A 15,515-nucleotide genomic window follows, 5' to 3' on the forward strand; every position below is an offset into this window, starting at 1 on the left:
GCTTATGTCATGTTACATTGACTAATATTACAACATAACTATTCAGGTCATCAATAAAAAACGTAATCAAATCTCCAATAAAAAGAGTCTAGATGATGAAAAAAGACTTTACGGAATCCGGTCTAGGGAGACCAGTCTAGTGAAAGAAAGTTGTTTCTAAATTAAGGTCTAAAAAAACCATGACTAGATTGTGCTGGAGGTAACATGCAGAAAAAATAGACAAACGGAGCACACCTGAGGAACGCCTTTGTAAAGTTTATAAGCTCTTAAATGACGTACTCGATGACCTGTTTATATTCGATGAGTTTTGTAAGGGTAACAAGATGGTTATTACCGGGTTATATAGGTGGCGAGATGGATTTCCCGATCAATCTTGACATAGGGTCTTTATACGCTCATATTATCTTCTAAGTTTGTTTAAAAAACTTTTCCTGTCCTATCTATCGACGTTGAAGACGTTTTATGCTTAAACATTCTTTTTGATACAAAACAACATAATGTCAACTATGTCCGTAAAAAGAAATATCAAACCCCATAGACCAACCGTTAAGCGACCTATGATTACATACAGTCATTACATATCGTCTGCAAATTTCGAAAAACGACGTCTTTTAGTGCAGCAAGTCTTTATTACGAATTGTGTTGAAAGACTTGTCGTCATCAATATGCTTTCGGCTTTTTACTACTTTTTACCACTTTGCCAAAGTGGTGCCATTAACGGTTAAGTATATTTACCACTGACTTTAGTACACGTTGAACAAGATATTCCTCTGATCAACATTCATAATTTCAATTTACCACTCAAAAGTTTTCAGCATACTACGTTACCTTGCGTTCGTTTTCCTTTCAGTTTATATTGATAAGTCTTCATTGTATAAATAAACTGCAGAATCTGGCATATGTGTGACATATTTTAATGTTCTGTATGTATATGCAGTATATGTGTAAATATGTATTATGATTTTAGTTTTTTAATTCCTCAACATCGTGTTTTATTGTTAAACAAAAGTTAATTACATTTTACAATTGATAATTCATATTTTGACAGGGGATGCTGAACTTCTCGGCACCAGATCCTATCTTTTATTTTTTCGGCAGTCGTTGTTTTACATGTATACCTGAATACTACTTTATAATGCTTGTATATCTAATTCTATATGTCGATCATTGTACGTTTTCTTCACATAGTTCATTCGTAGTGACGTAAACCAAACATTCTTACTTTTCTTTTATCAAACTTTACCTTCGCATTCCAGCACCACGCTTCGCTTCCCTGGAGAGAAGGCTTCCACGTTTTCACCCGATAGAGATTTGTAAACATTATGATGGATTCTGCAGTATTGAAAGACAGACACGGCCTCAGGAATAATCACTGCTTGGTCCTCGGGTATACCATTCTGTCAATAAGATTCATTTCCATATTCAAAACAAGGAAAGATTCTATACGTACAGAGCTGGAAAGGGGCAATATAGCACGGGGACTTCACTTTAACATTAATTCATGAGATCGAAAATTAAAATCATTTGTGAAAGATAAGCAACAAACAAATGGAAATCACATTTCCAATGCATTCTTTCATAAATGGAAAGGCCTCATCCGTTGAAATGGTTGGTACGGTGAAGATGAACTGCCTGCGTATTGATCCTCTAACATTCGAATTTATCTGATTCAGTAAGTATCTTATAACTTTCTCTATGATGTCATGTGATGACAAAACAAAGCCATTTTTAGCCGGTATGAAAATTGGAATCTGAAAAAAAAATGCAAAAATAAAAATCGTTTGAATTTTTATTTGTTATCTGTACGCAAATGCTCAATAATAATAATAACTAGAAACGATCTCGTTGCGAGCAACGAGTAGGTCTTCCGTCCGATTCCGAAAAATAACCAATAAAATCGAGCTGAAAATGGATTAAACATATTTTGGACACACTGGTAATTGAAACGGGTCACTAGCGTGAAAATCCAATACGCTTATCGATTACGCTATTTGAAGAACTACTCTTACTTCACTTGTATGTACATATAATTCTGCAACAGTTAATCTGTCTTGGAATTATGAAAGAAGGGTCACTATTCATAATTTCGCGCCAAACGCAACGAGTAAATCTTAGCGAATTTCTCTTGGAATGTTCATGGTCCTTCGGATGAGACGGTATAGACCGAGGCCCCGTGTCACAGCAGGTGTGGCAGGATAAAGATCCCTCCCTGCTCAATGGCCCTGAGTGCCGAGCATAGGCCCAAATTTGCAGCCCTTCACCGGCAATGGTGCCGTCTCCATATCAGTGAAATATTCTGGAGAGGGACGTTAAACAGTATACAATCAATCAATCAATCGTATATAGGCAAATAACACTAAAGCAGTGAAACAGCTATGAATGGTTAATTTTTCAATTTTCAATCACGAAAGTTGACTATTCCGATTACTTACACTTTCATGAAAAAAGGTGGTATGTTTCACCGAAAAAAAAAATGCCTCGATCGCCCTACGAGGGTCAAGAAATAAGATTCCATTATGTTCAATAACTTGCATTGAGAAAATAAAATGTTTATATAGGTCAATTAAACGGTCTTTGAAAAATTGTTATCTTTAAAAATAAAATATTTTCTTATTGTAACAGTTGTCCTTTCTATTGATTTAATATGACACAAGTGTGCATTAGAAAACAGTGGTCACGTTTTTTACTTACTACATTCTTGAAAAACTATTAATTATAACTATGATTTAAACTATGTGTTACCGTGATGCAAAACAAAAGATATAGATATTGTACTTCATTTGCACATTAATTCTTTTCTATTTCTACTTTGAGAAACAACCAAAACCAATTAAAGCCGGAAGACTTGTAAGTAGACCTTGGATTATAAATGTAGTTTGACACCGAATTGCAACGAACCTACGACGTGACAATCCAAGTATCCCTACACATTTCATTGCTCCTTATGTTACTTTCGTTCAAGCAAACACTCGGCTGCCTCTGTAAACCCCTACTGCGAAATGTCGGAATTGACAGAAACCACCGCCATTAAGATCACGCTTCAGACTTTTGAATGTTAATATCTCGAGTTCGAATTCATCAATTTACAAACAAATTATATATTCAGCCTAACGAGAAATGTATCTATCAACCATACAAATATGATTTGAAAATATTGAAAAACAAAAAGGTTCAAAAATTTGACATTTTTTCTTTGCATGCCGTTACGACAGGAAGTAGAGACGACGTACAAAAGATTGCGTCTTGGATAGTACTTATCACGATCTATAATCCCTCAAAGTTTCACAGTGATATCTTTTACTGTTCTTTAGATTATCCGCGAACAAAATGTCAATTTAAAATCAGAAAATTGTCCGTAACTTGGCACCAGAAAGGAATTTCCAAAACATCTCCAGGATATAATAACTACAGATAGGAACACATTGTTCCTGCAAATTTCATAAAAATCCATCCAGTTGTCTTCGAGAAATCACGTGCACAAAATTTGATGGTCAGAAAAAAAAATAATTATAACGAGCTCAGGCGAGCTTCAACGCCTTTTGCGCTGGAAAGATATAGACTCAAAAAAGCAATTTAGCAATCCTTCCTCTACCTTCACTGAAAATCTCAAGTCAATATCTTCATTCGTTTTTTAGTGATTGCCCGGACAAGCTGACCCTCTTAAAATCAGTAAATCGTCCATATCTCACGACCGGAAGTGACGACGTACTTATAAAAAATTTCCAATAAGGTTCAGACCAATATCTATCAGATCTGAAAGTTTCGTGAAAATCGACCGAGCCGTTTACGAGAACTGGCGTGCACAAAAATCGGTAAGAAAAAAAAAAAAATAATAATAATAATAGGGAAAAAGAAACCGAACGAAAACAATAAGGTCTTCCGTTGGAAACGGAAGACCTTAATAAAAAGAAGAAGAAGAAACAGTAGAATCACTAGAAGGTCTTCCGTGAAAACGGAAGACCTTAATAAGAATAAGAAACAGTAGAATCACTATAAGGTCTTCCGTGAAGACGGAAGACCTTAATTACAAATTGTCGCATAGGTTCACGTCAGAAAATGGCTGACGGAAAATAATTCCTGAATTTTCCTCTTTAACTCGAGCAATCCTGCATTGGACAGGTCTGATGTTTGTTATGAGTTGATAAACCACGTGTAAACTTTCTTAGTTCAGCGGAATCATGGACATTTTCGGCGTTATGAAAGTTTTGTTTACTGTAGCGGTGAGGGCATCGCGCAGCTATTGGAGCAGATCCAAGGATTTATGAATGAATAAAAAAGATGGAAATAAAGTTTGATTTCTTCTGTATTATTTAATGACATTATTCATTTGCAAGTAATAGATATATACAAGAAAACGCGAAATGCTAATAAATGCAGCTGAAAATCTTTATTTTCTCAAGATAAAAAAAAAATTAAATTAAATAATTATAAATTCTACATACAAAACATAGGAAGAATGAATGATGGCACGTTATCAGATGACATCAGGGGAACTGATTTTTTTGAATGAAACTTTTAAAACGTTACTTGTACGTTGTAGATGTTATATCTGCGAAGTCTACCTGTCTGCGCGCTTCCGGGAGGGGAGGGGGGGGGGTTCTTGAATATAGACTTGTAAATTACCATTATTTTGTAAAAAGAATTAAGCCTTATCATTTTCTTTACTTTAAGAAGAGTGTCTTGTTATGTAAATGTCAAGGTCAGTTTATGTAGAATGTAAAAATTAAAGCCGAATTGGCATTCATTTCAATATGTGAGAAAGGTGGGAGCTAGGTCTTTTACAGTTCACAAAAAAGAAATGGGGGGGGGGATAAGATGAACACATATAATATATTCAATATACACACTTTATTTACTAAAATCTCGTCTCAATTGAACCAGGGAAGTTTTTTCTACAGGTCCTTTCGCCATCGCGTCCAAGACTTTACCTGCACACTTGTGTATTGCACAATGGGTTTTCCCCCCGCGAAGTCTATTTATGAGAAAATGATATGAATATTTTTTAGTGTTTAAGGAAACGTTGAACCTACGTTTGCGAAAGTTCTCAGATATTCAAAGATATTTAATTCCTTCTTAATCAAATCAAGAAACTGTTTATACGTAAAATCATCAAAAAGGGGCTTTAACTTTCACCATGAATATCACAGAAAAAAGAAGAAAGAAAGACAAAGAAATGTTCAAAATCGAGTTTTAATTCCCTTTTCTGTGACGACCGGAAGTATTGACGACGGAAAAAATGTTAATGGACAAATCTTCAAGTCATGATCTATGATATCTGAGACAGTTAACTTTCATATCTTAATCTGTTCTGGAGAAATGGACCGGACAAAGGTCATTTCCAAAATTTGGTCAATACGAAAATAGTAAGAATACTAGATACGATCTCGTTGCGAGCAACGAGAGGTCTTCCGTCCGATTCAGGAAAAAAACTTGTAAAATCGAGCTGAAAACTGATTCAAAATTTTGATCACAAGGAGGATTGAATCCAGGTCGCCAACGTGAATGTGCCTTTTTTTCTCTTTTCTCCCCAACGCGCCAACCATTTAGCTATTGGGAATACTGCTTTAAATATACTTGTGTATACTTTTGCATCAGTACACCTGTCTAAGATTCATAAAAGGCGGGCCACTATTCATAATTTCGTGTCAAACGCCACGCGTAAATATTCGCACCTTTCCTTTGTACTGATCTATTAAAGAGGTGCAATAGCTTCAATGAAATTAATTAATAAAACATTCTTATCACCTTTATTTTATTTCGGCGTTAGGAAAGTATGTTTAACACATTGTACACATTACATATCGTATCTAGCCCAGTAACGCTAAAGCAGTGAAACGGAAATTAAGATTTAAGATTGACACTGAATTGCAACGTACTACTACGTGAGAGTCCAAGTAGTTTTTTGCATTTCATGTATCCTTATGTCAGAATGGTTTAATCAAACGCTCAGCTGCCTCCATAAACCCCTACTCGCGAAATGGCGGAGTTGACAGAGACAGCCACCATCTTGGACCCGCTTCAGATTTTCAAATATTAATATCTAGAGTTCAGATTAACCAATATTAAAACAACTTATATAGTAAGCATCAATAGAAGTGTCTCTTTTAATATTCCAAAAATAAATGAAAAATATTGAAAAACAACGAAAGTTGAAAAATTGGACTTTTTGAATTGGCTTCCGGTAGCAACAGGAAGTACTGACGACGAACGAAAAGTCGCGTCCTGGAAAGTATCGATCATCATCTATAAACTCTGAAAGTTTCAAATTGATATCTTTTACCGTTTTTGAGTTTAATGGTGGACAAAATGTCGTTTTAAAATCAGGAAAATGGTCCCAAACTTGGCACCAGAGAGGAATTTCCAAAAACTGTCTTGGGACTTTGAAGAGTATCTTACAACACATCTTTTCTGAAAATTTCATGTAATTCTATCCAGTAGTTGTCGAGAAATCGTGTCAGAAAATAATAATAATAATAATAAGAAACAGTAGAATCACTATAAGGTCTTCCGTGAAGACGGAAGACCTTAATAATGATAATAATAATAATGATAATTGATTTTTTTTATGTAGCGCCTTTCTAGCATAAATATTAATGCCACTCAAATACGCTTTACAATACATTATTACTCCAGCAGACCTTAACAATCCAAAATCTCTCCCAGAGCAAGTTCCCGTTAAGGCGATAAAACACTAACATTCTGACAATATCTTTCACTGTTTATAGCCAGGTACCCCTTTTACACATGGGCGGAGTGAAGAAATTCGTGTAAAGTGCCTTTCCCAAGACCACAACGTTAACTTGCCGCGGCCAGGATTCGAACTAACAACCTTTCGGTTTGAAGTCCGGCACCTTAACCACTAGACTACCGACGCATGTAACTGTGTAAAATAAAAAAAATCAAATTGATAAATAAGAAAGTGAGGTTTTTAATTAATTTTATACATCATGATAACAATTTTAATCATTAGCGTGTTTTAGCAGCTGAAAAGTTAGAGTCAAAAAACCAACTGTCATCTAACTGTACGTCAGCAGGATCTGAAAATACTAACTGCCAGCAGTAATGTTCACAGGAACTAAAGTCTATGAGAAAATATTTAGAGAACGAGACAAATTGTCTATCGTACATACACATTATTTGATGGGCAATTGTGATTGGGTTTTGGTTGAGTTTTCTTCTTAATAGAAATGGTAAACGTTTCTTTCTTTTTTTCCATTATTATGGCATGTGGAGGATGATTGATTGATTGTATGTTGTTTAAAGTCACAGAATTTTTCACTCATATGGAGACGCCACCATTTGCCGGTGAAGAGCTGCAAAGTTTGCCTTATGCTTGGCACTCAAGGCCATTGAGCAGGGAGTGATCTTTTTCTTGCCAGCATCTACTGCGACACGGGAGCTCAGTTTATACGGTCTCATCCGAAGGACCAGGCATGTGGAGGAAGAAATGTGATGTATTTCTTTAATTTTGTCTTTATTCAAATACAGGCATTACAAGTTCTCTTCCGCGGACTTTGATTTCAAAAATGTTAAAAATTTTTAATAATATATTAATAACTTCCAGTAAAAGGGAATGCCTCGGAGTCAGTAATATATGTTTTTGCATTTGCCATAATTATATTTGTTTTTCAGTTCTCTGTATTTTAGATGCAGACCATTTTCCCTTCTTTCTCACGTAAAAAAGTAAAAAAGCGACGAATTCTAATTAGTAAAATAACTGGAACATACGAATTCTAATTACCTAAGTCACATGTACATAAATAGAATTCACAACATGATGCTCACGTACCTCGTCATTACGGCAAAAGAGATTTTTAACAATTTTTGGGAAAATGTAATCCTCATTATCTTGAGCTTCTATCCGTCTGAGTGCGTCATATCCAAAGTAAGGGTACCGTATGTCAGAACTAAATACGACAAGGCTTGGTGTATCATCAGAAGTATTATCTGTTCTGTTTGTAGAATCGGAATTGTCCGACTGAACAGGCACCAAAGTTGGGTCCTTTTTCGAATTGTCTCCCCATGCACAGTGTGTGTAGTTTGTACCTATTCGAATGGCAATAAATAGGTCATATGACATCCTTTTCTGAAACATGAAAATGGCATTTTTTATTATTGTGTTTACTAATTGGGAAGATATGGTTAAATATAATGGTAAAATTATAGTTTATTTTACTTTGTAGAGCAAAACTGTACAAAATTAAATGCGCATGTACATGTAATTAAATTGGATTTATTAATACTACCATGCATTTTGGCAATAAAAGCAGCACGGTCCCAATGATGAATTAATGAATTAACCATTTTAACGTGAAGAAGTTATAACTCATCGCTTCACCAAAATTTCGGATAGCATTACCAGAAATATTTTCCAATCAACTGCAAATTTGAAAATCTAAATTAACTGTTTGTTAAGGTCTACAAATATAACAGAAAAGGGTCACATCTAAATCTAGGTTTGCAGTTAGTTAGCATCTCGTTCCATGTTAAGTGAGCCTTTTGATCACTGGGCTGTATTTATACGATGCAGTGTGTGTCAATTTCATTTGAAAGTTATAAACGTATTTATCCGATTTCCAAAATACTCTTTTAATGCACCAAGAAAGGTTTCAGTAAAGATTTATTAATATTTTGGGTATTGTTTAAAAAAAATCGGAATGAAAAATGAATATAAAATTTCGGTAATACAAAGCTGAGACACATATTTGCAAAAATAATACTTAAAAGTTATTTTTCAAACAAAATATAAACATTACACAGTAAACATGAAAGACGATAAAAATCAATCAACGTTTAAAATTCTTTCTATCAAACTTTGGAGTTTTAAATAGATCTATCGTCTGCTGGTCACGTGACGGGCTGTTTACATATAAACATTGCTTATTCTTCTTAGCGACGATACGTAAACTAAGGTAAATAAAACTTAACTGGTTATATATGAAATATACATGGCTATTGTAAAAATTCGGATATATTTTCCTTGATTAGCAATGTTTAATTATGAACACATTTGAAATTGCATATCTTCTGACATTCCAGCAAATCAAAATCAATAAAAACTTAAACATTCTCTTAATCAGTTACTCAAATCATGCTTAATAAAAACAAGAGAGAAATAATGTACATTATATTTACCTATGGTGAAATTCAATCAGATAATTCATAAAGTTCGTACAGAACAGAATTGCACAATCATTTAAACCAAAGTAAAACTGGGTAAGTCTGAGCCTGTTTGATCACTTCTCCGGAGTGTAACGAGAAAATCAACAATACATTTAAAGTATTGAATACCCCAGGCTTTTAAATCCTATATGTATACAGACGTGAAATGACTTCCTATCTTTTTGTGAACTGGGTTTTGTGATGCACTTTAGGATCTTTTAACAGGTAATTAGATTTCCATTCGATATGGTCTCAAAGTCATTTATCGTAGCATTTATTTTATTAAGAAAAGCAAATTATTGTTACTTCTCATTCATTATTCAAAATGGTTAAATTTGAAAAAGGTTTTCTTATGTTTTAAAATAAATAGTTGAAAGCAGAATTATTGTGCATTTGTATTGTAAAATGAAATAATTTAAATAAAAACTTTAAATGTTAACAGCATTTAATTTAAATTTTAGTATGTGTAATAAATATTTGTCTTATTTTTGTGAAATTCCAGGGTTACTGTTTTACTTAAAATGAAAGAGAAACGAAAGTGCGCCCCAGGTAAGTTTAGGACCAGAACATAAGTGTCATAAAGATAATGAAGTATTCTTTCCTGAATGACTTCAACATGATTTATCATGCAAAGATCTTTTATATTTCAGAGTTGCAACAGAAAGCTTAAAATATATAAGAATTTTCTACAATAACATCATTAGAAAATGAATAGCAATGAATCACTGAATGCCAGTTAATTAATCCGTACATTGGTTTTACTCATCCAAAAATAAAATGTCTGGAATAGAAATTATCATTGCAATCAAATTCGGAACAAACTACAGCACGAACGCTTACATGATCAATGATGGCCGAACCCGAGGAACCCCAAGTGTACACCGTCCCTTTCCAGAAACACGCTACTAGTTCAATGTCGCTCATCACCCCTACAGTAGCTCTCTTTACTGAATACGGAGTATTCTAGTCGTACGGATTTGATGCTGAATACCAGAATCTGCAACAAGGCGATAATGACAAGCACCTGCTTTTTCGGGACTTTATTTGGGATCTTTTCTGTGTTACTGATGAGGTCAGTTTATTCCAATGCTCTTCAAAGCTTCTCCTTTGAAAAAAATAACTTAATTAATATGAGATCAGTAAAATATAAATTCTACAGTTAAAGTGTAATGTTTTTTTTAATTATGAGAGTAGGAAAGTATATTGGTAACATTTATTTTCAGGTTCCAAAAAATATAAAGGCAGTAAACGAAAAAGAAATGAAGTCAATTGATGTTATGTCAGCAGTTTTATCATATATGGATGGTCACATAAAAGCTGGGATACAAAAACGTTCCATAGACGTATCCCTGAAGTATGTTTTAACGGTGCCGACATGTTCATGTGACGATTCCAAGTGTTTTATGCTGAAAGCTGCAGAACAAGTTATAAGTTTAGTTCTCTTCAGAGAATAATAACAATTGATGAAAGAGAGAGAGAGAGAGAGAACTAGAGATTGTACAGGAAACTGTTTATTTTTCCCAATACATTCAATGCACATCACACGTTATATTGTATATTCCAGGCAGGCTTTCCTTCTGATAAAATAACAATAGTTGAGGAAGCTGCAGCCGCTCTCTACTTCTGCATACAAAACCCAGTACTTTCAGCTCTACCAAGACCAACAAGGAATCAAACCAATTCATATGTGCTTGTAGAATGCGAAGGTTTGTATCTTCTTCATAAAGGATGACTGCACTTAAGGAACCTTAGAAATTGCGACATAATTAATTTTAAAAATGGGCATATTTCTTTTAATGGTAGAACTGACCAATGTCTTAACTGCAACTTTGTGTAATTACGTTAATTAAAAGTTCGTATTAACGAAGTTCGAAGTCGTTTTTATAGGGAGGGGTCATCGCATATCCAGGAATCTCCATAGGAGAATGAGTACGCCCACCTTTTTACAGGTTTAATACATAGTCAGCGCATGTTTGTCTATTGTTCTCCTTTTTATGGTAGACCATGGTTTTTGAGGGGTGAAAATTTTCAATGTTACACTCAACTACATGCAATATTTATTATATTATACTGAATGTTTTATACAAATACATATTACAGTGAACCGTGCGCGCATAAATTCCGCGCAGTCGCTATTTTTTGTAATACCACCCGTCGTCAGGCAATGTTGACTGTTGCTACGCAGGAGGGCGTGGCTTCATTATTCAGCGGGTAGTAGTGTTTTTTATCAAATGTTTCTCGACGAATCAGATTCAAGTAATTTACATGAAAGCATAATATTTATATATATTACCTCATATTAAAAGGAGATCAATAGACAAACATGCGCTCATGGTTAAAATGAAAAAAACCTGTTTCTTCGTGTGTTCACTTTCTCTGTAGTAAACAGGCCATTTTGACCACGTTGTTACCTGTTGAATATTATAATTAACCACGTGATTTCTATACCCAGGTAACTCTGTGAATACTAAAATTCCATCACGTGACGTGTAAGGAAACACGCACTGTGCTGGGCGATAGTGATTGTCCATATCTGTTTCAATCCATTCCCATCGAGCCAAGGGTTATTCTTTTTTCTCTTAGATATCTATAAGATTATTCTTATATTTATCTCAAAAGCGTTTCATTTTACTACATCTATATATTTTCGAGTGCATTATATGTCTCTACATGTTCGTAGTCTACCAGAAAAAAGAGATTTATTTATTATGTTTTGAACCATCGCTTATCATGAACATCCAAAGTAAGATCCATTAAATAAAAATGAAATCATATCATTCCCAGCACGTTGATTTATGGAGAGAAGAAAGAGTAATTGTGACGTTTTTCTTTCTTTTTTCATAAAAAGGGAAAAACAAAGCAAGTCTTAATGTTGTTAACGGGTCTCGATTCAGACCTCAATATCCTTGATTCTGTGCATTACCGACTGAGCTAGTCGGCACTTATATTCGAACACGCGAATTGTTGAAATCAGTCATTGCTGTTGATTATCAATGACTACTTCTACCGGTCGATGTTATTTGTTATTAGTTATATACTTTATTTTAAAACTTAAAAAATAATAGTGACAAACATATGCCGAGAGAGGGAGAGAGAGAGAGAGAGAGAGAGAGAGAGAGAGAATGCACTAAATATACTAGTAAATACAGTAACTATTCTAATTTTAGATCACCACTCTTCACAATATTAGCTCCGCCTCTTATGCATATTTATAAATCTTATCTTCAATCAAGGGCAGAGAAGTCTAATTCCCCGATATTTGCAGAGAGAAGGGGTAAGAAAACGACAAATTATTTTATTGCAACGCAGTTTATAAGCTTTATGACATTGCCTTTCATTTGGAAATAGACCAAACTCTATAACAAAAGACTTAAGGCAAAAATAAAAACAAACATAAATGTGACAACAGAGATTGAAAAAGACCCAAAAACCGGCGTTAAGTGTAGTCATCCTTTCGATTTTCCGGCAGAATGAACATTTCATCAACAACATTTTTAGATATTTATGAATCAAAACTGAATTTGAAAAGCAGCGAGGATGCCGAGACATTGAGTTCTTTTTTCCATTAAGTTCAATTTCATTATACAGTTAACAAAAATAAGCAATAAGAATCATAATTCTTTAAGGTACAGAAATCTTGTCTGTTGATCTTTTTTCAATTAAAGAAAATTGCATTTGTTTGGGGGTTTTATCCGTTTTCTTTCAAGCTACCATTACAATATCTCACGCAGTTGGGCGCTCTTTTAGTGATTTTGAAGACCGAGAGTTCAAATCTCAGACTCAACTGACCTAAATTATTTTTAAAAAGTAGCAACTGTTCCGTCTCTTCGCCATGCACACAGCCTCCTGATGTGAAAGTTGCGGATTACACGTTAAAAAACCTATACTCCGTGTCACGACCGGGGTTGGCACAATAAAGTTCCCTCAAATGATTTCTGAAAAGCCCTGAGTACTTAGTAAAGGTCTAAATTTGAAGACTATCGAAGGTATTTAGTGATGTCTCTATATGAGTGAAAAATTCTCGATTTCGACGTAAACACAATAACAATCAATCATCAATAGTCGGTATTACGACTTTGTCAGCAATAACAACCAATTTATCTCTGATATAAATAAGTGAGTATAGAACGATGCTTTAATACGAATTGCAACGTAATTTTTATTATATACACTGAGTTTCAATTTTTCCAATCTTGACAAGGATGTGTCCGGTCAACGGGGATTGCTTACTCTTTCATGGCATCTTATCCTACATGTGTAATGTATCTCAGAGGTCCATGTTTGCTCTGCTCCAAATTGTTTTAAGAAAAGTTTTTAGTTTGTATTCTTTGCTATATTTTTCTATTATTTTTTTTTTTTTAACACTTTTTTTATACTAAATAAAATAACTGAACTTAACTTCACAACTATTTACGTATTCTCATTTCTAGACGACAATACCAACATTTCGGTTCTAAAATGTCCCAGCCAGGAGACTATGAGTATAATCTACAGAGATAACGCGAAAATTTGGGCAAGTTGTCAAGTTCAAAAAGACTTCGAGGAGCTATTTGCTCTGATTGTCAGTGAGTCGTTTTTGAATTATTTTCTTCACAAATACCCGATGGAGTACTATGATAACATCCAGGAGCTTAAGAGGAAAATCAACAGTACTCAGTCAGAATCCGAAAAAGTGACGATGAAAATGCCAGCTTGTCTGATCGAAAAATTTAAAAGAAAGACCGGGAAAAACATTGAGAAGGCCGGCCGAAAGACAGTACTTAAAGACAACATTGAATTTAAATTAGATAAATGTAAGATATCATCTGAGGTGTTCCAAAGTCTGTTTTCTGACGCCGGGAAACATTGTTAAATATATGGAGAAAGGAATATTAGCAAAGTACCCAGATGTGGAACATATCATTCTTGTAGGAGAGTTTGCACAATCACCCATTTTGCAGACTATCATAAAGGAATCGTTTCCCTCCAAAACTATTTTGATCCCTCCAGAAGCAGGCATGGCTGCAGTGAAAGGAGCTGTTCTTTTTCGGACAAAATCATGTTTTTCTAGAAACCGTGGTGAGTTATAAATTTTCATATATATTTTAGTTTTGGTTTCTCATTCTCTCTTAAAATAGAAATTATTTTAATTTTGAAATTTTTACTGAATTAAGGAATTCATGTACCTTGTAATGAACGTGAACGCCTTTGAAAGTGGTTTTACTTTTAAAAGTATTTAAGTACAATTGAATTATTATACTATATTATTATACTTATTATTATTATTTTTATAGCAATGTCCACGAAGAAGTAGAACACCCGAGCCTGACGATACTGGACAACTGGAGGAAGTTGTTCAAAGTCCAAGGTCTTACAGAGCAGGAAAGAATGAGGCTACAAACTTATCAGCGACAAATGAGTCGTTTTCAGATTTACAAAGAGTCGTGCCTCCTTCTGAGAGAAGAAATAGAAGTCGTTTATGTGTCATTCAGTAATTGATAAAAACATGAGAAACCAATGGGAAATACCCATGGAAAATAAAGAACATGGTGAAACGGAAACAAAATAAAAAAAAAGAAAAAACCTACTTTTTATTTTTATTGTCAGCTTTGTGTTGTATCAGTTTCATGTAAACACTCTATTATGATAAAAATCATGATTGAACCAATTTGTCTGTACAATGAAAACTGCTAAACGACCTAAAGGGAAAAAAATGTATGTTAAGTTACAATCCACTTAAAACAAAACTTGCGTTAAATTTTGAACTAGTTTAATGCACTTTGAAATAAAAATATCTTCAAATTGCGTTGATATCGACCATATTTTACGCACTTTGATAAATTGTGCAAGGCCTGGTAAATATCTTTACAATATAGAGATAAATTAAATAATCTGTTTTACCTGGATAACTTTTTGAAAATGGTGTCTTTTCAGGATCTGTCATTTAGACTTTTTATATTGACTTTTTACATATGCCACTTAGGGGTGCATAAAAGACGACAAGTGTAACATTCTTATGAGTGAAAATGTACCTAATATAGGTCAAAATTATATGGCACTAAATTTTATTATATGTTCGATCAGGGAAGTTTTTAATTTGTGTGGTCATTTGATCGGTTTATTTGTAATACATATTTTATATCTATATCATAAAATATAAAAAGAATATATATATTTCGAAAAACACTTTTTGTGAATTATACTGAAAGGAAAAAGAAAGGCTGGATAAATGTTTGAAGTGAAATAACTTTATTTTTCCTCATGTTTTTTCTAGTATTTCTATCTATCGTTTAAAATCATCTTTAATAAAAATGTAACAGAAATTCCATTTGAGTTTGCTTTATAATTCGTAAGTTATTGAAACTGATATGACA

The 15,515-nt window shown here is 33.9% G+C and overlaps 2 protein-coding genes across 3 annotated transcripts in view; one reads left to right on the plus strand and one right to left on the minus strand.

The window, feature by feature from the left end:
* LOC134250017 (heat shock 70 kDa protein 12A-like) overlaps positions 1–9,206 on the minus strand; it is a 10,252-nt gene extending 1,046 nt beyond the window's left edge. Inside the window, exons 1-4 of the mRNA XM_062732355.1 lie at positions 9,136–9,206; positions 7,790–8,086; positions 1,560–1,751; positions 1,244–1,397 (exon numbers count right to left, since the gene is read on the minus strand). Of these exons, the coding sequence (XP_062588339.1) occupies positions 1,244–1,397; positions 1,560–1,751; positions 7,790–8,080 (637 nt within the window). The 5' untranslated portion in view covers positions 8,081–8,086; positions 9,136–9,206. The remainder of the gene's footprint in view (positions 1–1,243; positions 1,398–1,559; positions 1,752–7,789; positions 8,087–9,135) is intronic.
* A 116-nt stretch (positions 9,207–9,322) lies between these two features.
* LOC134250018 (uncharacterized) lies at positions 9,323–15,251 on the plus strand. 2 transcript variants are annotated; one of them, XM_062732357.1, is made up of 6 exons: positions 9,323–9,387; positions 9,813–10,234; positions 10,386–10,586; positions 10,727–10,868; positions 13,593–14,220; positions 14,316–14,346. In XM_062732357.1, exons 3-5 carry the CDS (start codon positions 10,422–10,424, stop codon positions 14,012–14,014), a joined length of 729 nt encoding a protein of 242 aa, XP_062588341.1. In that variant the 5' UTR covers positions 9,323–9,387; positions 9,813–10,234; positions 10,386–10,421; the 3' UTR covers positions 14,015–14,220; positions 14,316–14,346. The 2 variants fall into 2 exon arrangements, with proteins under 2 accessions (XP_062588341.1, XP_062588340.1); XM_062732356.1 differs by lacking the exons at positions 9,323–9,387; positions 14,316–14,346 and adding exons at positions 9,671–9,711; positions 14,436–15,251.
* Positions 15,252–15,515: the final 264 nt, after the last annotated feature.

This window comes from Saccostrea cucullata, unplaced genomic scaffold, assembly GCF_032062105.1.
Source record: "Saccostrea cucullata isolate Sc308-1 unplaced genomic scaffold, CSIRO_AGI_Scuc_v1 ctg3302, whole genome shotgun sequence".
NCBI lineage: Eukaryota > Metazoa > Mollusca > Bivalvia > Ostreida > Ostreidae > Saccostrea > Saccostrea cuccullata.

What these genes read in the sequence shown, in the direction of transcription:
- LOC134250018 (XM_062732357.1), top strand. Translation starts at nt 10,422, where the DNA reads ATGAAGTCAATTGATGTTATGTCAGCAGTTTTATCATATATGGATGGT. An exon ending in TGCTGAAAGCTGCAGAACAA is followed by an intron (nt 10,587 to 10,726) that starts GTTATAAGTTTA and finishes TGTATATTCCAG; the next exon opens with GCAGGCTTTCCTTCTGATAA. An exon ending in TGTGCTTGTAGAATGCGAAG is followed by an intron (nt 10,869 to 13,592) that starts GTTTGTATCTTC and finishes TCTCATTTCTAG; the next exon opens with ACGACAATACCAACATTTCG.